The sequence below is a fragment of the Taudactylus pleione genome, unplaced genomic scaffold, assembly GCF_031769625.1.
Source record: "Taudactylus pleione unplaced genomic scaffold, aTauple2 ptg000290l, whole genome shotgun sequence".
NCBI classification, from domain to species: domain Eukaryota; kingdom Metazoa; phylum Chordata; class Amphibia; order Anura; family Myobatrachidae; genus Taudactylus; species Taudactylus pleione.
In genome coordinates, this window is record NW_028284692.1 from 10,851,064 (window position 1) to 10,875,756 (window position 24,693).

The following is a 24,693-nucleotide window of genomic DNA, read 5'->3' on the forward strand; positions in this document are numbered from 1 at the left end:
TGGATTCATCTGTCTGTACAATGCTTGAAAGTATTGATGACAATAAATAAATAAAAAAATACCCCCAAGAAATAAATAAATTACCCTTGCATTTTTGCACAAAACATAAACATTATTTAATCTAAAAAAGATTCCCACACAATATCTGTAATTAAATTGCAATGCTTGCACTTGTAAGGAAAATACAGTTATGAATTAATTACAGTCTGACAGAGACTTCTGTTCTTCTTGAGGTCACTGTAATCAGTCATGATTCAAAAACGCCATTGTCAGTATGATTCATGATGCAATCTCCAGGGACCATATACATACTGTAAATATCGATCCGTCCACTCTTGGACAATAAATCATGTCTTGTAATTCAGAGTTGGATGTGCAGGAACAGATAAGGATGGTAGAAAATAATAGATGTAGCTGTGTAAGATACACTGCTATTTTCTAGAAATGTGACTTTGTGCTGAACCTGCGTCCTATGTCAGTAGGCGTAGCGTATCTCACGTGAAATTATTCAGCCTCTGTCCGAATACCCAAAACTGACTGCACACATATGCGCCCATTCAGATTTCTATAATTCTGGCACTACACCTGCTTAGCCTGAATAGGGGATGATGCAGGGGCATGCTAATGTAAGCTGAGTACAGTAAGGCCATGTTTGCACAATTGCAAACAGATGCAGACCAGATGCATATGCGCCTAGGAAAGCCATTTTAATTGTGCATTTTCAGAGTTGGACATAGTGGATGATGATGGTTCCCACATTAGTGAACCTCTTGTGATTGGCTGTATGGAAATACTTCTATGAAGCTGGTGATATATTAGTCATTCGGCTTATATTTTGCAGTGGTGTGCATTTTTAAGCAGATTTTTGTTTTTTATATGCGAGATGTTTAGTGGTATGTGCTGTATTACAGAGGGTTTAGCAGTTTCATTGATGCCTAATAGTGAATGCGCTTGTTGCTAATTAAAATAAATGGTTAAAATCATTGCTGCTAGTAGGATATAAGTGTAAGTGATGATAACCTGGTGCAGAGAAGCTGCATACGCAACTGTTGCTGACCAGCATCAATTTTAAGATAGCAACAATCAGCTTCTAGCTTTCATTTATCTAGTACACTGTATAAAATGATAGGTAGAATCTGATTGGTTGCTATGGAAAACATCTCTGCTTGTCCTCTTTAGAATGTAAACCGTAGAACCTTATAGTTAATCTTCACTGTGCACAGGTAACATTATATGTGTTGTGTAGCAGTATTTGTTATGTAACTCATGCAGCTCATTATTTAACACCAACTATGCTGGGTTTATAGCTATGACATTCCATGTCATTGCCCTGAATATGGAACAAACACAGGGGAAGATATATGAAGCAGCAGGCTCCGGGCATTTTGTGCAGACCCACTTCATCTCTGGATCGTGGTGAAGCTAGTCCTGTTATTGGCCACATGTGTGAATCACTCTGGTTTTGATGTGGGAGAGCGTTGTTACCTGTCTGCATCCTTCCAGTTCGGCTCTCCTTTTCAGTGTTTGTGTTGGGACTGCACATGCACCACCTGTCTTTTTCCCAACGGCCCCCTGCGCTTGTGGTCAACTCAGCAGCCCTGCACAGTAGACAACTGTTCACAACACAGCAAATTTATTAACCAAAAGAAAGAAAACAAACAAACTAAATTGGCTGCTGGGCGGGGAAATGAACATAAAACTGCAGCAATGGCACTCAGAGGTGGCAAAATCGTTAATGGTAAGAAAAGTCAGGTGTCAGATGTTCTGACCGTTCTTACATTCACTACCTGCATATGCCCAATGGTGCACACAGAGTTGTCAAAAATGACAGGGGTCCCCATCATTTTACGCTGGTAACTGCATTAATACAAGGAGAGAACCGGTAACTGCTGCACTCAACATGTGCAGTGACCGTTTTCTCACCACAGTCTATTCCAGTTATTCAATGTCAGCAACTTCACTGCTTGTAAGTAAGTAATAAGAAATATTATTATAATTATAATTATAATTATTATTATTATTATTATTATTATTGAATTGCAGCACCAGACAGTGTCCCATTTGTCCAACTCTTGAATAAAATAATACATTTAGCGCAAAATTAAATGTTTTTGGAGTCCAGGACCTGATTCAGATGTGGACGCAGACAAAGTGGCGGCTGCATCTATTGCCGCAGTCCCACCTGCGTATTTATGCTTATGCTGCTTCTGATTTCTGAAAATATTAAACGTCCACCTGCAGCGTCATAAGACAGTGCATATCTGTCCGGTGCACCACACCATGGAAACATGCAGCAGTCCTATGGCAGGCACAGTTTCTCCATCTGAGTATGGCCCCCTGTATGAGCGGCTGTGCGTCTTTGAATGCAACCGCTTTCAGCAACACTCCCGTGTCTGCTTCACCACCTGTTATCTTCCAGGAACGGCCACTAAACATATCAGACTGTGCGACAGATTCTGTGCTGCGTCTCTGTGCACAATCGGGCCGCATGCACTGTGCGACTCAGGTGCACACGCAGACTTAAAACAGTGTCCGTTTGCTTGAACCATCAACATTGCACTTGCCTAAGAATCAGGTCTTCAGTGTCAAAAATACATGAGGGATGGTGGGGGAAGAAGGGCCCTCGATTTTGCTGTCTGAAGCATAGATGTGAGTGTAGGGACTTGGAGAAATGAGAACTTGATGGTAGGTTGCAAGCATAAAAGTTTTGTTCAAAATAGAGATGTGCAGTTCGGTTCTCCAGAAATCCGAATCCACACGAATTTCGTGAATCCGAATAGATCCAACTCACGGTTCTGATCTTCCCATGGTTCTGAATTCGGATTTTAAAGCAGAATTTCAGGTTTTGGATTGCAAAGATTACAAGATTTTAGCATTTTTTAAAAACATTTTATCAATATCTTTTTAAATCCATAAACAAAACCAAAACCTAAACACAAAGATGAATTCAGATCCAAAACCAAAAACACGAGGGTCCGTGCACATCTCTAGTTCAAAATGTGAAGTAACACCTCATATTTCTGTTGCGTTAGATATAGTCAAGTGTTTCTTTTTTTCTTCCTATAAAAATTATAATTATTTTAATTCTTTACCAACCCTGCTGGGACTATTGTATTTAAGTGTATTTATTTGTTTCTTGATGAATGATATCTCTCCCTTGATCATTAACACTACCCAGTATAGCGCAATTTATTCTAGTTTAGATATAGTCATGTTTGTATTAGTTTTTACAAGTGTTTCCGACAACCAGAATATTTTTTTTTTATATTCTATAAAGGAACTAAAATGCAGAGCATTATTTTCAGTGCATGGTTTATATTTTCGTTTTTAGAAAGTATTGGCTAACTCTCTCTTGGTACCAAGGAACAAAACATCATCATCTTTGTTGTACAAAATAATTTCCCCTCTAATTACCGCGGCTACAGGAATAGGTACATAATGCCGGCTGTCGGGATGCCTCCTGTCAGATTACCAACAGCAGCATCCTGTTGGTTGATAAGTATACTTACCCTCCCCTCTCCCCCCCCCCCCCAACCCTTCCTTCTTGTAGCCTAACCCAAACCCTCCCCATTGGTGCCTAATCCTAGCCCTCCCCCCTTCGTGACTAAACCTAAACCCCTCCCCAGTGGTGTGTAACCCTAACCTTCCCCCCCCAAAAAAACCTAACCTTAACTCAGCTGCGCTCCCTAAACCTAACCCTTTCCCCCCCCACGGCTAATGCTAAGGGCACCCCGGATTTACCTAATTCAGGCTGGCATCTTTCGGCATTCCAGCGTCGGGATTAAGATAGGCGTCGGGATTTCGATGCCTATCATAAGTCCCTTGTCGGTATTTCTCTGTCGGTATTGAGACCGACTGCATCGTAGCCACCTGTCTCATAACTACATCCCGGCTACAGTAGGACGAGAGTGATGGGCTAGCTAAAAGCTTTTGAAGTGTATAATATACATCAAAAATATGTAGAACTTTAAAAAAAAGTTAAACATATCCATAGTTTATATGTACTTAAATTGAAATTCATACATTTAAGTTTAAACATTTTGTTTTGTGTTTTTTTGTTCAGATGTTGGGCAATAAACAGAAGTACTGCAATCTGGTATATCATTAAAGGGCCAATGCTTGTGTGTGTATTTGTAAGTATTAAAGATTATACTTCATATTCCTGAAGCAGATTATTTACTGTAAATTGAATCATTATACATTTAGATTGGTTAAAGAAGAGGATACATCTATCTTGAAGATTTGTAGAAAAAAATAGCAGAAGAGCAGAAATCAGGGGACGAGACAAGTTAAAGGTCTGGGTGATTAGCATAGGAACAATGGGCTTGATTCATCACGGATCGCAACTGCAAATGCGTATGCAGATCGGCCGATGGTGCGTACTGCGCATGCGTATGCACTGCAGTGTGTGAGTTAGCAATGCGATTGCTCTGTGATCACCTACACGGATACAAAGCCATCGCAGCCCAAGGGACTGGATGTCAGCATTTTGAGAGGGGGGGGGGGGGGAAAGTGACTTGGGAGTGGTAGGAGAAACGCAGGCGTGTCTGTCCATTTGAGCACCGTTGCTTGGGCATGCATTTAGCCACTGCAACGGCATACGCAGCTTGTGTGCTCACTGTGTGCGACGAGGTTAGCCATTTCTGAGAAAAGTCAGACCTGTTGTAATTGTGCGTGAGAGACCGATGTTACTCGCTGTTCCCGATGTATATGCAGGAGTGCAAGGTATTACAGATGTGAGACAGCTGTAATGGGCATCTCTATGCTGGCTGTTCGATGGCTTTGCGATTGCAATCATTAGCATATTTTCGCAGCAGACCTGCGTGTGTAATTGCAGCCGCGATCGCAATAGCAACCCGTAGTGAATCAGGCCCTTTATCCACTGGAACTTTTGAGGCACTTGTCCTTACTTATCCGGACCAGGATTAAAAAGCAGGAGTTTTAGGATATCTAGCGTTTACAACCATCAGCTACCACCAACTGCGAGCTTTCATGCTAAAGACTGGACGGACTTCTTCCACTACCAGCTGGTTGTATAACTATCTGCTAACTGGAAATTACCTGGATATACTGTATAGTAACTTTCTAATCTATTAACTTTTGAAGTTCCTATTTGTGGATGGCCCACCATCTATTATTATTGGTACCCACTTATTTGGACATACCATTGTTATTTCCATATTAAATATTATACATCTTTAATATACTTTTATCAAGCTGTATGTTAATTATTTTAATGTTTAGATTTTCTTAGCGCTCTACAACTCCCCTCTTGTTATTGCATTTTTGTATCCTTGTCGAGGCTGATCCCCTCCTTTGTGTAGCTGCTATACAACTCATCTGACAGTGGGCCTGATTCAGACCCACTCGCGAGCGGCTGTCCACTCGCAAGTGGGTCGATGGTGTGCACGGCGCATGCGCACGACGGAGGGAGCTCCGTCGTGCGCATGCGCGAGATGCGACGAGCGAAGGACTTTCCTTCGCTCGTTGTGTCTGATCAAAGGGGGCGTGCTGTCGATGTTGATTGACAGCATGCCCCCTTTGGTGGGCGTGCCTCCCAGACGGAGGCGTTCCCAAGGGAACGCCTACCGTCAGAAGCCGGCCCCACTGACATCACTAGTGATGTCAGTGGGAGTGATTTTGGCTCTGATAGAGCCAAAATCACTCCGGGCCTTGCGGTTGAAAAACTCAACCGCAGGCTCCGGCTCGCAGTGCCGATGGTCGCGATGGTCAAGACCATCGCGGCCATCATCCTGCACGCTCGTATATGCTGTGGGTGGTGACCCACAGCTATACGAGCGTCCAGGAGGACGCTCCATATTTATGGAGGTGGGCCCTGATTCAGAGCGAGCGCTCTGGTCAGAGCGTCCGGCTCTGAATCAGGGAGAGTGTCTTTCAGATCACATGTTTAGAATCCTCCACTTTATTAAAAAGTATTATGTGATATCACAAGTTTCATATTTCCACTATTTCTGTAATCTGCAGTACTGACTATATTTGAAAATCTAAAACTCTGAACCAATTTGCTTATTTCTATTTAATAGTCCTTTAAAAATATGACTTTGCTCCTGATGTGACTACTTTGTACATGGAAATATAGTTGTGGATACAATACAAGTCAATATCTTGTGTCTTGCAGATAAACTTTATTGTACACATCAAGATATTAAACCTTTTGCATTTAAAGTTGAAAGCACAGCAGCTAAAATTTACAGATTACAAGTACAGGTAAGTAAAAACCATACAGATCCCTACTAAAATTATTTACTACTACTTATTATTATTTACTACTACTTATTCTGTATTGATTAAAAGGGATATATTTTTGGGGTAACCTCATATTTTTACCTCCGACCACTTCATGTAGCAATAAAGTGGGACCTTGACCATTACCTGAATCCAAAGGTTGGAGCATGACATTTACAACAAATCACCCAATGCAGGTCACAGAGAAAGCAAATTCAATATATACAGTTCAAAACACTTCCTACTTTTAGTCTAGCCCAGTGGTTCCCAAACTGTGTGCTGTGGCACCCTGGGGTGCCTCGGGACACTTGCAGGGGTGCCTCAGCTTGGTGGACCATCATCAAATCATATTATATATGGTCAATGTAATGTAAATATGAGGACAAACAGAAGCTCAGCCCCTCAAACCTGTCCATCACCACATAACTGAGCCCAAGGATGACAGGTAACCACAATTTACTTTAATTTATTTCTTTTTTAGATTTCTCATTAACAAACTTTTGGCCTAGGGGTACCTTGAAAACAATGCTGATACTCTAGGGTGCCGTGATTAAAAAAAAAGTTTGGGAACCACTGCTCTAGGCTATTGAATCAGCTTGGTTGGATACAATTATCCTATTCTGTAAAATATAGAGACTGCCTCATTGTAAACATTGAGGTCTGGCTCCAGGTAATTAACATTGTTTTAATCTTTAAAATTAATCTTAGTTAAAGGATAATTCCAAAACCCTAAAAAAATATTTTTATTCAAAACCCCCTCTCCGAATCCCCAGAACAACGTGGGGCTCATTTTGGCAACATTCACCTACGCTGGTGCAGGAACCACTGACAAAATTGTTGTTGTTGACAACCATTATACAACGAGGTGCAAACAGAGTAATTTGTAATCGGTGTCACAACTACTGTAACATCACACTGTTTGGAATTTAATTCTCATACTGTAGGATGGCAATGCTAAGAGAAGCAAGTTGGAGCGCTTGCAGGGTGTTCTCAGAATTGTGCAATGTATGGTCCTGGTTCATGATAGTAGTCTAAAAATATCTGATTGTGGGACTTATGCTTTAAATACTGTACATTGCTTCTACACTATGATATGAATCACTTAACCCTATCATTTTCTACAAAGCAATGACATGTAGCCTGATCCTCTCATTGTCTAAAATAATATATATGTTGCTGTTTCCTTTTGCAAGTGGTCATGTGAGAGGAAACTTCCCTTTGCAGTACCACTAGCAATGTCTCTATTACTTTATTAGTGATTGCCATCTAGTGAATGTGGAGTAAAGTACATGTAAGTATCAACCATGTAAATCTTTCAGTTATGTAATCCTACGTTATTCAGCATCAGTATAGCTTGTTTTTGGCTTGTGGGAGGATACCTACAAGAATATGGGAGAACATACAAACTCCATGGAGATAACACCCATTGGTGACAGGCTGGAATTTTATTTTTTTATCACTTTGCTACCCCATATTTATTAATGCATTTTTTGTACTTTTAAGGTTTGCCAAAGCAACTCTTATACTTATCCCACTGCTGGGAACTCATGAAGTCTTGTTTACATTTGTCAGTGATGAGCACATTAAGGGGTTGTCCAAGAATATACCACTCTTCATCCGTCTGACAATGAGCTCTTTCCAGGTAAATTCACCCATAAATCCCGTATATTCTTCTAATATATGATTCATCTCTCTGGAGAAAGTCGCAAAGGTGCTGTCTTACTAGTATTTGTGTAAATGGATAAAAGTATTTAAAATTTTTGCTCAAGATGTCATTGGATTTACAAATGTGTCCACTTTCATCTCAAGCTTTCAAGGGGGAAACGTACAGTATAACCCTCTAAATGGCTGATGAATGTTTTGTGTTTGCATCACCTGAATAATACTTTAACTACACAAAGGCACAGAAATCAGTTTCTAATGACCATTTTTAAACTGTGCAAATAGCTGACAGTTAGAAGCTGATTGGATGCTATGGGCAACTTCTCTACATTATCTTTCTCCAACGTTTGTTACATCTCCCCCAGAGACAGTAATTTGGTTGAAAGATAGCTATTTAGGATATCCCATTATCAAAGCAAGCCTAAACAATGCAAACCTCTAGCAAGGGTGGCGACCGCCCTGGGTGTCTTTATAACTAAACATAATGATTATCCAATTAGACATCCCAACATTAAACAAATACCCTTCTGGGTAGGTGGTGTTCTGTCCCCGTAGGGCTGATACAGCTCTTGCAAGTAAATAATGAAGGTGAGAGCAGCCAAACAAATTAACTGCACCCAAGGCCGCTGATCTGCTGTTTTTTTCCCATCATAAACACACAACCGGTATAAACCAAACATCAACAATAAAGGGAGGGCGAGTGGGACATACTTCGGCTGCAAGAGGCTTAATGCTGGGAACACACCTATACAATCATCGGGCTGTCTTTCAATTTCACCCGTTCTTTCTAAAGATGTGCAGGTCTGGTTCTCAGAGAACCGACAACAACCGAATGTAGGGGTTTCGAGTCAATCTGAGTTCGGAATCACTTTGGGATACCGAGTTGAACCGTGTCCCGGTTCGTATCTTTCAGCGGTTTGGAACTCTGATTTAAAAAACGAACTCCAGTTTTGGATTGCATGCTATTGCTAATAGGTCAAAATTACATAATTTTAGCTGTGTTTTGTTTTTTAAATACAGATTCAAAACCGAAACACGTAAGGGTGGTTTTGCAAAAGCAACACCAAGATGATCCTGATGCAAAACCAAAACACGGGGGACGACGCACATCTCTAGTTCTTTTGATATCGCAGGGCCATATCTGATAAAAAATGCAGTGTGTACGCACCTTCAGTTATTCTTCCTACTGTTTTCATGATTCTACACGAGCAGCAGCATTGCCTCTGTGGGTGGTAGAATCATTTTCTTTCAATATTTTGACAGTCAGGGATCGAAGGTTGCAAGAGAGATTGTATAGGTGTGTATGCGTGTATCGATATCCTTCTGATCGGGAATTAAGGCGATTGAAACATTGCATCGAAAGAGTGATCACAAAGATGTGTCCCCAGTTTAAGTCTATCAGGAAGTTATTTATATAACCTAGGCTAGAACACCCCCCCAAACACTACAGGCTAACACTAAAGCCCGTATTCAATTGCCTGGTGGACTTTGAGCAGTCATCGGTAGTTTTTGCTCCGGAAAAGTATCGGGCTCGTCCCCGCTATTCGCCCTATTCAATTGCAAAGAACGCGAGCAAGCGTCCTGGCGAAACTCAAACAGGCGAAAAGTCCTGTCAGATTTGGGGAATTCAGCCTGACATCCCCCAAAAGATGCACTGACATAGAGGATCACTATGGATACGCCCGAATAGCCCTGCTGAAGGTATTTGGGGTGCTGAAATGCTCTCAATTGGTGCTATTTAGCGTCTTTGCACAAGTGGTGAAGAATAGCATTTAGCCGTTTTTTTGGCAAAAATAAGTAGTCCCAACAAATTTGGGGTATTCGAAAGCATGGTTAAAAATCGCTAAAGTGTGTTTTTAAAAAACTGAAAAATCGCACCTTCAGCATGCCCGTGCAATCCAAAAAACAGCTTGGGCATACTTGGGGGACCCCCTGGAGTCGATTTAGCTTGTGTTTAAGTTTGTAAACCAACTTTGATTTTTTTTTTTCACCCTAAAACGAAAGTACTTTTTTGGGGTGTTCTAAAGTTTGGGTTTTTTTAAAAATGTTTTAATGCAGTTTACCTTTGGGTGAGTGTCCCAAGGCTGCTGGTGTGTTCCCACAACTTTGCACCCCAAACCCCCAATTCTGCACTTTTTTCCACCTCCTTTCAGCGGAGAATCATTTCCGCTGGTTACAAGTCGCAAAGTCTTTGCAATTGAATACGGGGATAAGTTTCCACCTGGTGAAATGACGTCATCGGCGGAAACCTTTTGACGATCTTGGCTTTTCGCCGGCAATTGAATACGGCCCTAAGCAGCTGACAAACACGTAAATTGACTGATATAGTGGTCTTGAATAATAATAATTATTATCCTTTATTTATATGGTGCCACATGTGCTCCGCAGCGCCTTACGAAGTACATAAATAAGTGAACTAGAAACCAGTGACTTACAGTACAATACAATGCAGGACAAGGGCAAGGTTTATATTCAGTGTCGGACTGGGGGCATGAAGGGCCCATAGGGGAAATACAGGGGTGGCTTCACAAAGTTGTGGAGGTGTGGCCAGCCACCAGAAGGGCAGAAGGAAGTGATTCTTCTTTCTTTCTTGCACAGTAGAAGGGGCCAGTGTGTGTCTGCTCTCTGGCCCCTGCCATCCACTTTGAAATAAATTGGCAATACTGTGTGCACTAGTAGGTGGTAACTATTAAAGAGGCAACCGAGTATATCATACAGATATAATATATATCCACACCACCCATGACTATACACAGGTAACACTGATAGTGTTCCCGACAGGATATGGGACAGACAGGGCGCACGTGTGCGGGGGAAGTAGCGCGCCCGAAAAGGGGGCGCAACCAAGCCGTCGTCACTGTTGGGGGCATGCCGCGTGTCCAGCAACTACTGAGGTGCTGGGCTTCCCCGAAGCTCTACCTTAATGTGAATAGATGCCGTGTGCATGCAGCAGCAACGGCAACGATCAGACTGTTTTAGCAGGGTGCCGCTATAAGGGCAGGGCGCATGTTGCCCCTTAAAAATCTGGCAGAGCGAGGCACTCTGCTAAAACAGCCTAGCGTGATAACTAACTGATATCATACAGCCAATATACACCAATCATTCACTATACACAATCTATGATTTCACACACCTGAGATATATATATATATATATTATATATATATATATATATATAGTACACTAGTATCCATACAAAATTCACAAACAAGTCACACTGATATCACACAACTAAATACCTAAATAATAGAGCCTAGCTATGATGCCGGCATCCCTACATCCCTACCCTACTTCTAACCTCACCCGCTACTGCCTAACCTATACCCTCCCCCCCAGTGCCTAAACCTAACCCTCCCCCCTAGTGACTAACCCCTAACCCCACTACTTACTGTCGGGATGCTGGCGCTGGGATACTGAATGGTGTCAGGATTCCGGCACCGGCATTCTAAGCGCCAGCATCCCACATATCGGTATTTCAACTACATCCCATATTTAGAGACACATTATTTTGTGCCATTTTTTACTCCCAATGAATAATTTTCTGCAGGGTCCTATGATCTGACAGTTTTTCTCTTATCAAAATATGAGCTTTCTAAATACTATCACAAGGTTTGGTTATACAATAAACTGAGGTCAAACACATTACATGGTCAGCCTTATAATTATATCCATTGGTTAGTATATCACTGGTGCTAAGTGTATGTTAGGTCCGCCATGCAGTGTGTGTTTGGTGACCTGGTTTGTGTGACAACAACTAGAAGGAAGAATAAAGATGGGCACTTCAGAAGACGTGGTACCAATCAGTAATTCAGCATATATGGTCAGTGAGTGTAGGCATCTCAGTCCTTGCACATTCAGACGAACTTATGTACATCAGGGAGGGGCTTGGTAGCGGCATTTGAATAAAGTCACAGAGGTGACACCACCAAAAGATGTACACATAGACGCTGCAGCACCCAACTCAGTATCCGATTCACGGTGTATAATGTAGCATTCCCGCTAGGCTGTTTCAGTGGGGTGCCTTGCCCTGCACTATTTCTAAAGGGCAGAAAGCACCATGCCCTCCGAAGCGGAGCCCTGCTGAAACATCCAGTGGGTTCTGTCCCCACCCGTGGGGCCGCAGTATCCCGCGGGTGGAGAAAGCGGCGGTGCAGCCGCCGGCATCCATTCACAGTGACCGCAGCGCTTGGGGGCTGCCAGGCATGTCCATAAGTGCCAGGCACATCCCATAGAGTGGCGAAAAGGGGACGCGTCAAAGACATGCCCCCATTTCGTGTATGCGCAGATGTGCCCTTTCTCTAGGTCCGGCACCCTGCCTGGTACTGGACCTAGAGTGAACACTATAAATGTACTATATATGTATCTAAAATGGACTTTTATCATGAGCTGTGCTAACAAGTGGCAATACACATAATGGCTTTGGGAATGGACTGTTGTCTTACATGTACCGTATGCTGGCCAGGAGTGTTGGCATTATAGTATGAGGTGTGTTGGTATAGGACTTTCACATCACAAATACAACATAATACAATGCAGCACACCTGGGGCAAAGATCAGTTCAGCCCTCTCCTCAAGTGGTGGGCATAGTGTATGAGCAGTGGCCCATCTTGCAGATGTGATAAATATTTTACGACTAAATTCACAAAGTGAGGCTGGTTTGTGGTTTGAAATGGAGAGAAATGGAAATATCTGCTGCTATCCCTAAATTCTGGGTTTCCTTAATAGTTGCAGGTACCCCTGGAAATGGGTGTGTTCGGGGGATATTATTAAAATATGAATGGACAAATAGGCCCCTACTGTATGTGTTGTTTTCGTTTGTGGCTGTCTATTAAACAGTGAAACCTGTGGCTCCCCAGAGGCAGTGAGAAGTGTACACTATCGTTGGCTGAAAGCCACCTACCTTACAGCATGCAGTCTGGACAGTCTGCCTCGCCTCTCTAGCTTCTCTGGAGCAATGCAGGAGGGCAGATTCCATGCACATGGCCAGCTTGGACAGTCTGCCTCGCCTCTGTAGCTTCTCCGTAGCAGTGCAGGAGGGCAGATTCCATGCACATGGCCAGCTTGGACAGTCTGCCTCGCCTCTGTAGCTTCTCCGTAGCAGTGCAGGAGGGCAGATTCCATGCACATGGCCAGCTTGGACAGTCTGCCTCGCCTCTGTGGCTTCTCTGGAGAAGTGCAGGAGGGCGGATTCCATGCACATGGCCAGCTTGGACAATCTGCCTCGCCTCTGTAGCTTCTCCAGAGCAGTGCAGGAGGGCAGATTCCATGCACATGGCCAGCTTGGACAGTCTGCCTCGCCTCTCTAGCTTCTCTGGAGCAGTGCAGGAGGGCAGATTCCATGCACATGGCCAGCTTGGACAGTCTGCCTCGCCTCTGTAGCTTCTCCAGAGCAGTGCAGGAGGGCAGATTCCATGCACATGGCAGGCTTGGACAGTCTGCCTCGCCTCTCTAGCTTCTCTGGAGCAGTGCAGGAGGGCAGATTTCATGCACATGGCCAGCTTGGACAGTCTGCCTCGCCTCTGTAGCTTCTCCGTAGCAGTGCAGGAGGGCAGATTCCATGCACATGGCCAGCTTGGACAGTCTGCCTCGCCTCTGTGGCTTCTCTGGAGAAGTGCAGGAGGGCGGATTCCATGCACATGGCCAGCTTGGACAGTCTGCCTCGCCTCTGTGGCTTCTCTGGAGCAGTGCAGGAGGGCAGATTCCATGCACATGGCCAGCTTGGACAGTCTGCCTCGCCTCTCTAGCTTCTCTGGAGCAGTGCAGGAGGGCAGATTCCATGCACATGGCCAGCTTGGACAGTCTGCCTCGCCTCTCTAGCTTCTCCAGAGCAGTGCAGGAGGGCAGATTCCATGCACATGGCAGGCTTGGACAGTCTGCCTCGCCTCTCTAGCTTCTCTGGAGCAGTGCAGGAGGGCAGATTCCATGCACATGGCCAGCTTGGACAGTCTGCCTCGCCTCTGTAGCTTCTCCGTAGCAGTGCAGGAGGGCAGATTCCATGCACATGGCCAGCTTGGACAGTCTGCCTCGCCTCTGTGGCTTCTCTGGAGAAGTGCAGGAGGGCGGATTCCATGCACATGGCCAGCTTGGACAGTCTGCCTCGCCTCTGTAGCTTCTCCAGAGCAGTGCAGGAGGGCAGATTCCATGCACATGGCCAGCTTGCATTTGCTATACAAATTAAATATGATATTTTAAGAGTTCTCTATAACAAAAAAAGACCCCTCCCTACTAAGTAAAATAAATTGCTAAAAAACATTATGGCAAAGTTAGGGGGGGCACTTTCTCATTTATTTATCAGGCTTTAGAATCGATAATTAGAATTTCCTATTGCCTCTAATCATGGCAATAAGAAATTCTTTACCACTCAGATGTATTAAAAATCACATCCAGGGTCAGGGCCTCCAATAGGAACCCGTCCCTGAGATGTGTAAAGTAAAGTGATCGCATCAGGGACCTACTGTGAATGCGCAGTCATCAAACAGTGCATGCGCTATTACCAGGGAGGGAGCCAGATGATCCCTTTCCCGGTAAAATCTGCAATATGAAGCCATGGGCTACAATGGGTAATGCCATCATAAGAGCTTTGTAAAGCTTACAATATAGCAGGGGGCTGATATTGCGAACAAAAACAGGGGAACCACAGCAGATCCCTGTAATATATCCGGAGGATATTTACATTTTCAGGGGGGTTCTCTGCAAAATTGGTTTATTAAACTGTCCCATTAGTATTTAATTTATCAAGAAGAGCCTAAATCCAGCGAAAACTATTGTTTTTGCTAAAGATAGGTCTTCTCCTTATTAACAATCGAAGACAACAAAACTTAAAACCGGCTACCTGTTTTAGAAGGATCACGGTGGTAAATCTCATCTCTTGATAGTTTAGGAGTAGAGGAGGAAACAATGCTTTATTAAATTAAATAAAGCATTTTTTTAATTGATAGTAATTTTAAATAATATGATTTTTTTAAACAATTTTATTGTGATTTTTTTTTTTAATAAACTGCTAATGTTAGTCCTAGTCCAGGCTTCGGATGTAGTGCACATGCGTGACCTGGGAAATGTCGGGTCACACATGCGCAGCAGAGACTTGGACTGGCTGGCAAAGTGATAAGTCTCTTCTTCCTGTTGCCAGCCAGTACAGACAATTTTTTATGATAAATAGGAGCATTAGATCACTATGCGATATAAAATCTTTTGTATTGCCACATAATTCCACAAGGATTAGCTGTAGACCTGTGCATCATCTGAGACCATCTGAGGCCATGCAGCCTTCGTTTTGGACCCCCTCCTTTCTGTCAGCGAAGTAGATTCTACCGTGCATGCGCCTTTTTCCCGGGGACATTTTTTCTGCGCATGTGCGAGTCACCAGGAAAATGTACGCCACCATTTTCCCAGTGAGTTTTATTCTGCTCTTCAGAGCCAGCTCGGCGCTGCAGAGCAGGAAACTGGAATCTGCGGAAAGGTAAATATAATTACCTATGGGTGCAGGGTGTGCAGTGTGGGCCCCCCTGGACCCAGGGGCCCATGTGTGCACCGCACACCTTGCAGCCATTATAAAGACGTCCCTGTATATATAAGCATACCTCCCAACTGTCCCGAATTTAGCGGGACAGTCCCGTTTTTATGGGACTGTCCCGCTGTCCTGCCCTGCGGGCCGCAGTGTCCCGTGGTGGGGGGGCAGTTGGGGAAAGCATACACCGCTGCTCTGCATAGCAGAGCAGCGTGTATGCAGAGCGAGAATAGATGCTGTGCGCATGCGCACAGCATCTATTCACAGTACGGGGAGGAAGCCCGGGGGCAGCCCAGCATCTCGGAGATGCTGGGCACGCCCCTTAGTGATGTAAACGGGGCATGCCGCTAGGCCATGCCCCTTTATGTGTAGGCCACGCCCCCTTCTCAGGAGTGCGCCTACGGCGTGCAAATGTCCCGACTGCTTTTGGACAAATGTTGGGAGGTATGTATAAGTCCACTGAGTGCCGCATGTTTTCTATGTACCGTCGTGGAGCTGAAGCAAGCTTGGTACATGGGATAACAACCATATGGCATACATATATACTGTGTATGTATATAGATAGATAGACAAAATATGTGTACCTCCATTCTGTTCTTGCCACTGAGTGTCACAGTGATCTCAAGAAATGGCTGGTTTTCCAGCTTCTTGGAACTACAAGTCTCAGCTTGCCCTATGGCAGGGCAGGCAGAGTCTTGTAGTTCCACACTGTACGAAGACACTGCTGAAAGAAAAATAATTCCTGTGCCACTTACCATACTGCTGCTTCTAGTCCGTCCTATGGCTCCTTCAGTTCAGTGCAGGCCGGGCTGCTGCTGCTGTGGCCCCGCCCCCATGGTATTGTGCTGCTGCTGTAGCTCAGTAAGGAGCTGCCTGGAATGAGTCCTGCAGCCTGAGCTAAGCCCCTCCCCCATGACGTCACCACTGATTCCGGAAAATTTGAATCAGTGGTGCTAGCTACTGTAGATGGAGCTGAACAGCAGACGTCCGCTGTCACCGCACATCACCTGCAGCCACCTGGTCAGTCAACACAGTGTAGAAAAGGGTGCCGGTGACATGGGATAAGCCCCGCCCTCTCGCAATAGAGGGCGTGGCTATGAATAGCTGGGGCCCACCGGGGAATTCCCCGACTCCCCAGCGGCCCATTCCGAGCCTGTATACATTGCTGCATTAGTGATCATAACACTCAAATAAGCAACAGGGTGTAAGCGCAACCAAGTAGTAGGTGCCCTAGTGGGGAGTAAGGAGTAGATGAAAGTATACAGTATGTAAGGAGAAGCACAAGAGGGTAGAAGGCCCTGCTCGTGAGAGCTTACATTCTAATGGGGTAATTTATTAATTCGTTTTCTGGAGGGTAATATCAATACAAAATGAATCTGTCTAATTAAAATCGTTATGCCAATTTAATGCAATAATTTATCTTTCCATTTAATTGAATAGCTGCATCTATTTGAAAGGAAACTGTTGTCTGAAACGGTCTGAAACTCAGAAACACACTTTTATTGCCATTGGAAAGTTGTGAATAACAGGCCTTCCATCTATACCATAACAGTCATTACTTTCCACTGTTTCTTTTCATAGTTATAGATGTTACTAATGCTGGCAATACACGGTACAATTATTGGGGCGATCCGCCTCATATCGGCGGATCACCCCGATAATTGTAGCGTGTGGGGGGGGGGGCGACCGAGGGTTAAATATTGCTCGATCGGGCATGCCGGATTGTCAAGCATGTCCGTCCAATGCGATAATTATCCGGTAAACTGTCGGCCGCATCGGGCAGTGTATGGTGTATGCCCAGCCGCTGCCGATAGACAGACATTTCCTGTGTTCCTTCCCACGGAAGGATCAGGGAAATGTCTCCTGCCCCGGGGGTGGAGCGCGGATGTCGAGCTGATACACTGTGAGAGAAATCTCACAATGTATGCCGGCGACATCTGCGGCTGGCAGGCTACCAGATAAAATGTCTGTCGGTCTGACAGACATTTTATCTGGCCGTGTATGCCCAGCATAAGGAAGGTTTGTTATTCACAACATATCTTTAAAACTGCAACAACTCGATTATCTGGGGTTTTAACAGGCGATTTTAGGCAGAAATCCTATTTCAAGATTCTGAAAATGATCCAGGAACTTGTACCCCTCAGACTAATGATTTTAATTAGACAATATTATTTTGGAGTGAAGTTGTCTCCATATACAGTATCTGATTATTACCACTGTGTGGCATAATATTTAGTTTAAGGTGCCTGTGAGGTGAATCTATTGTTACTGTAGTCCAAAACATATTTTAATGAAAAAAATATATATATTTCTAGGAGTGTCTACTACCCCCTTCCCTCAATGGTTCATAGATAACCATTGCAACACCCCCACCATGGAAATAGATTACCAGTGGTAATAGATCCCCAAGTTGTACTAGATCCCCCCCAGTGACATTATCCCTCCACCCTCATGTCCGTAGGTACCCATTGCAGAATACCCTTAACAAGTGGCCCGCACACCCCTTATGAAGACTCTGCACATGCCTATGATTATTGCTTTAGATTAGTAAATAATAAAACACATCTAGCAGGAACCCATAAATCATAGCGGTGGAGCTTTAAGCTAGACAACTGGAGTATATTATTGCTAGTGTGCATGATTTCCCAAGCAAACCTAAGTGATTAAAGCAATTAAACTTCAATTTCGTTGCATTCAATTTAGCAGTATAACAAATAATAAAAAATTGGATTGCCAGGTGACTTCCATTGGCCATTAGCTAACCTGAAAATGGCAATGCCTACTTGTCCACCTAAAGTCCATGTCAACATTCTGGCTGTCCACATTCTGACCGGATCACCAGTGCAAAATTTAAATGTAATGAACTGCACCATAAACAAAAACTTCAGTTTTGGATGGAACACAATGAGCTAATATAAAATAACACAATTGTACTTACTTATCTTTAAAATACCGTTTGCCGGATATGCTGGGTTCTCTGATTAGATTACTCTCTACTACAACAACATTCTTAGAAGTGGGGGACCACACACGCACTAAGAGAGGTATTCAATTAGATACGAAAAGTCGGAACATTTTCGCCTGTTCGACTTTTTGCCTCATTCGCCTGTTTCAGAGGCGAAATCATTCCATGCGCGTCCCAGCTTTTCGCCTAATTAAATTGCAAACCAGGCGAAAACGGAATTAGGCGATTACGGAACAGGCGAAAAGTAGTGAAAGAATTGGGGAAATCAGTCTGTACCCCAGAAAAAGATGCACTAACATAGGAAATCAATATAGATGTGTACTAATAGCCCTAATAAAACTATTTGGCGTACTTAAGTTGTGTAAATTGCTTGCTATTAGCGTCTTTGTAAAAGTGGTGAAGAATAGCATTAAACAGTATTTTTGGGTGAAAATAAGTAGTCCAGTCAAATTTGGGGTACTTGAAAATGGGTGCTAGCATATCTTTGTCTCTAAAGTGAACTTTTAAAAAATTTGAAAAATCCACCTGCAACATGCACCTGCAATCCCCAAAACACCTGTCTCATCCTTACAGCCCCCCAAGAAGCCTGTTTCGCAAGATTTTATGCTTGTCCCCCCACTTTTTGCTTTTTTACCCCAAAAATTCCATGTCTTTTTTGGAGTGTTCTTAGGTTTTTTTTTTTTTTTGCGGATTTGTCTTTTCGGGGGCTGTCCCAAGGGTTCTGAGTCATTTCCCCACATTTGCACCCCAAAATAAAGATTGTGCACTTCTTTTCACCTGCTATTGATTGGAGAATCTTTTTTGGAGATTCAATGCATCGAGTTTCCGCTTAGGCGAAATTTTCCTGGAATTGAACTTAGCGAAATATTTTTAGACAGAATTTTCTCAAAGAAACAGGCGAAAAAGGCTTTTCGCCTCTAATTGAATATGGCTCTAAGTGTAGTGGGTAGTGGAAATTATAGTTTCATATTATTTATATAAACTAAACGTAGGCGAGGACTGTTTAAGCTTGAGACTAGATAAGAGTCCTGAATTTTTGTAATTGGCTTGAGACTATGAACCCTTGTTACTAATTAGATTTACATTCTTAGGTTTTTTGCTATTGGTGGTTTTTAACCTATAGGAATCTTGGTAGGCGTGGTTTAGCTTGGTTTATAAATAGGGAGTACTTCAGCAGTCACTGTCTTTTTCAGTTTGGACGCCTCAACCTCCAACACAAAGCCATTATTTAATTTTAAAATATTGTTGTGTTTTTAATAAATATTTGCTCTCAGGTGAGGTGCAGCTAGGCGGGAAGACGCTGCTGATCAGCAGCAAAATGTGATGCAAGAAGTTGCTGTGGGGGCACTTGCCCCTTCAAAGTAAGCCTAGGTGTCCTACTCGTGTGGGGGGACCTGGACGCTTCTTTGCGGGGGTGCTCAGTCTGTGCCCGAGCAAGGGAGGTGGGTTCTTTGCAGCGCAGTTGCTTCTTCAGGAGGGACGGTTTAGTTGTCCCTCACCTTGTGTATATTTAATTTGGCTGGAGCTGATCCGGTAGCGTCTTCTTTGCTTCCTCTCAGAAATAAAACGCGGTCATAATGAATAAAAGCTGTGATCTTTTAATCAAAGCACTTGTTTGTGTGGTTATTTCAATTAGAGTTATAAGGTTTTTTTAATTTCTATTGGTTAAGTGCAATAATGAATTGATGCCTTATTGAACTATTTGTTTTGGTGGAATTAAATATCTCAAAATGTAAAAAAAAAAGGTAAAAAAAGAGCAACAACACTAACTTGACTACAATGACTGAAACACTCATCTAAGCAGTAACATATTCATATCATTAGTATAATAGGTGACATAAGTATTATATATATTCATATCATTAGTATAAAAGGTGAAATTAAGCATTAATATTATTATATACCTTCACTGTACTATCATCAGAAGAACAAATAATAAAAATGCATTACTGCGACTATTTCATTGTTTGTGGTCAGAGTAGCTACAGTAACATTACACTACACTAACATTTGCATCTGTCTGGGCAGATTGAGGCTCTTTGTTTTTTTATATATATATATATATATATTATATATACAGTCAGGTCCATAAATATTGGGACATTGACAGAATTTTCATATTTTGGCCTCTATTCACCACCACAATGGCTTTGAAATGAAACAAACAAGATGTGATTTAACTGCAGACTTTCAGATTTAATTTGAGGGTAATTACATCCAAATCAGGTGAACGGTATAGGAATTACAACAGTTTCTATACTTTTTCCCACACAACGGTTTCCCACTTTTTAAGGGGCCAAAAGTAATGGGACAAACTAAACAATCTTAAAACTAACTTTCACTTTTTAATACTTTGTTGCAAATCCTTTGCAGGCAATTACAGCCTGAAGTCTGGAACGCATAGACATCACCAGACGCTGGGTTTCATCCCTGGTGATGCTCTGCCAGGTCTCTACTCCAAATGTCTTCAGTTCCTGCTTATTCTTGGGGCATTTTCCCTTCAGTTTTGTCTTCATCAAGTGAAATGCATGCTCAATCGGATTCAGGTCAGGGGATTGACTTGGCCATTGCATAACATTCCACTTTTTAGCCTTAAAAAACTCCTTGGTTGCTTATGCAGTATACACAGGAAATGATCTTACAAGTCCGCACTAATGAGAAGTTTCAGGATGATGAGCCTTGTTCATATACTCCCAACATATAGAAATCAGTCCATATGCAAAAAAAACATAGAGAAAAAGACTCTTTCGTAATAAAGTTCTTATTGTCAATATGGTACACCTTCAGTGCTGAAAACGAATGGAGAAGTGAGACTAGTCCCAATCCACAGTGGGGGTAGATAGTGGGAGAATAGTCAAAACGTCCATAGAGAGTAGATCCACCCTGTGATCACAATAAATAGTGCTTACATGTAAGCTTACATGGATCAGGTATGGTGCACCCACGTAGCGGTTTCTTTAAGGGGTCTCCTTTACCAATCACACATCCGCAGATTCCTCATATAAGTGGGATCCACGGTACCCCAAAAATAAAGGGACCAAAACAATCACCACGGATAACTAACACTCCAAAGTTTATTAGAAAACCATAAAATCACAATAAGCCTACCCTGTGTGCATCAAACAATCCTACAGCGTAATGATGGATCCCGGGAATAACGCTAAGGTAGGTAGGTAGGTAGGTTTTTTCCAAACAAGATGGCGCCCGTATAATCAAACAGGCTGCACGCTGTGACATCAAAGTTGATAAAGACGCCGCAGAGCGTCGAAACGCATCCTAGTGTCTGCATTTTTCCTACCCTGTGCGGTCTACCTACCTACCTTAGCGTTATTCCCGGGATCCATCTTTACGCTGTAGGATTGTTTGATGCACACAGGGTAGGCTTATTGTGATTTTATGGTTTTCTAATAAACTTTGGAGTGTTAGTTATCCGTGGTGATTGTTTTGGTCCCTTTATTTTTGGGGTACCGTGGATCCCACTTATATGAGGAATCTGCGGATGTGTGATTGGTAAAGGAGACCCCTTAAAGAAACCGCTACGTGGGTGCACCATACCTGATCCATGTAAGCTTACATGTAAGCACTATTTATTGTGATCACAGGGTGGATCTACTCTCTATGGACGTTTTGACTATTCTCCCACTATCTACCGCCACTGTGGATTGGGACTAGTCTCACTTCTCCATTCGTTTTCAGCACTGAAGGTGTACCATATTGACAATAAGAACTTTATTACGAAAGAGTCTTTTTCTCTATGTTTTTTTTGCATATGGACTGATTTCTATATGTTGGGAGTATATGAACAAGGCTCATCATCCTGAAACTTCTCATTAGTGCGCACTTGTAAGATCATTTCCTGTGTATTTACGTATTTATCTGTAAGTGGGTGACTTATATTGTGATCTTTTTTCTGCTGCTATATGAGGCAGCGCCAAATTTTGTGAACATCTTTTTGTGACCATATGCTTATGCAGTATGCTTCGGGTCATTGTCCATCTGCACTGTGAAGCGCCGTCCAATGAGTTCTGAAGTATTTGACTGAATATGAGCATATAATATTGCCCGAAACACTTCAGAATTCATTCTGCTGCTTTTGTCAGCAGTCACATCATCAATAAATAGAAGGGAACCAGTTCCATTGGCAGCCATACATGCCCACGCCATGACACTACCACCACCATGCTTCACTGATGAGGTGGTATGTTTTGGATCATGAGCAGTTCCTTTCCTTCTCTTCTCTTTCCATCACTCTGCTACAAGTTGATCTTTGTCTCATCTGTCCATAGGATATTGTTCCAGAACTGTAGTGGCTTTTTTAGATGTTGTTTGGCAAACTCTAATCTGGTCTTCCTGTTTTTGTGGCTCACCAATGGTTTGCATCTTGTGGTGAACCCTCTATATTCACTCTAGTGAAGTCTTCTCTTGATTGTTGACATTGACACATATATATCTACCTCCTGGAGAGTGTTCTTGATTTGGCCAACTGTTGTGAAGGGGTTTTTCTTCACCAGGGAAATAATTCTTTTGTCATCCACCACAGTTGTTTTCCGTGGTCTCCCGGGTCTTTTGGTGTTGCTGAGCTCTCCGGTGCGTTCTTTCTTTTTAAGAATGTTCCAAACAGTTGATTTGGCCACACCTAATGTTTTGCTATCTCTCTGATGGGTTTGTTTTGATTTTTCAGCCTAATGATGGCTTGCTTCACTGATAGTGACAGCTCTTTGGATCTCATATTGAGAGTTGATAGCAACTGATTCCAAATGCAAATGTCACACTTAGAATCAACTCCAGACCTTTTAGCTGCTTAATTGATAATGAAATAACGAGGGAATAGCTCACACCTGTCCATGAAATAGCTTTTGAGTTGATAGTCCCATTACTTTTTAGTCCCTTAAAAAGTGGGAGGCACATATTGAAACTGTTGTAATTCCTACACCGTTCACCCGATTTGGATGTAATTACCCTCAAATTAAATCTGAAAGTCTGCAGTTAAAGCACATCTTGTTTGTTAAATTTCAAAACCATTGTGGTGGTGAATAGAGGCAAAAATCTGAAAATTCTGTCAATGTCCCAATATTTATGGACCTGACTGTATATAATATATATATATAAAATATATATTAGGGATGTGCAGGCTCAGATTGGTTCGGATTTTTCCTGCCAAAAATCGGATCTCAGAAAGAGGCAAAACGTCATCTTTCATGGACAAAAGTAATCTTTCATGGACTTTTGTCCATGAATGATGATGTTTGTCCATGACAGATGACGTTTTGCCTCTTTTCTATATGAAGTGTCGCCGAAGTAGTAGGAGTCTGGACTTTAAAGTGATGTTATTGTTTATGTGCAGAACCATTGCATTTTCCAAGCTATCTGTAAAAAGATACATTTGAGCATTTCCCCTTTTACTGGGGAGTTTAAAAAGACCAGGGGTAAATTTATTAAATTGAGAGTTTTTAGAAATGGAGATGTTGCCCCTAGCAACCAATCAGATTCTAGTTATTATCTTTTAGAAGGTGCTAGGTAAATGTTAAGTAGAATCTGATTGGTTGCTAGGGGCAACTTCTCCACTTCTAAAAACTCTCCCTTTAGTAAATATACCCCCAGGAGTTGATGGAGCACTTTTTAAATGTGTTAGGTAGATAATTGGGTGCAATTAGAGACAGGACAGGTAGTTAATGAACATTTCTGCTTTCTAGATGTTACTATAATCATGAGAGAAATCAATTAAAACCCAAACATTAAAATTAACAATCCCTTTTCTATTATTCATTTTAGGGGTTTGTTGTTGCATATTTATATTGCTTTACCAATGGAGAGGTAAGTGCATTTATTTATTACATTTTATATTTTTATACATAAATAGAAAATATGTTTTATTAATTTATGCATAGTTGAGGCTATACAAGAGCTCAAAGCAGCACATCTTCTGACACAATGGGCCTCATGCAGCGTTAGATGAATCGTATATAGTGTTTTTTTCCCCCTCCAAATGTATCTCTGGACTCATGTAAAATTTGCAATTAAATGCTCAATGTGATGACTACTTACAACAATTCTTGTTTCTTTAGAAGTTAGAAAGAGCCAGAAATACCCGCACAGATAGAAGTATAAATAATATATGTAGAAGGTCCTTCCTTATAATAACCACATCATTCACATATTTTGTAATGTTCTGAAAGGAGTTGCACCCTGGAATAATAAAGTCATAGAAATAGCAACAAAGAACAAAGTATTCCTTAATGGGGCACTCCCAGACCTACATCTGTTCAATTTGACTCAATGTCGTCAACTGGTTTGGTGTTTAACAAAAATAAAA

General features: G+C 42.4%; 1 protein-coding gene across 3 annotated transcripts in view; it reads left to right on the forward strand.

Annotated features, from left to right (window-relative positions):
* The window catches only part of GLP2R (glucagon like peptide 2 receptor), a 471,983-nt gene that overhangs the window by 438,091 nt on the left and 9,199 nt on the right, over nucleotides 1–24,693 (forward strand). For all 3 annotated transcript variants that reach the window (XM_088482732.1, XM_088482733.1, XM_088482731.1), the window contains 4 exons: nucleotides 4,064–4,133; nucleotides 6,140–6,228; nucleotides 7,750–7,888; nucleotides 24,153–24,194. In XM_088482732.1, the coding sequence (XP_088338858.1) occupies nucleotides 4,064–4,133; nucleotides 6,140–6,228; nucleotides 7,750–7,888; nucleotides 24,153–24,194 (340 nt within the window). The remainder of the gene's footprint in view (nucleotides 1–4,063; nucleotides 4,134–6,139; nucleotides 6,229–7,749; nucleotides 7,889–24,152; nucleotides 24,195–24,693) is intronic.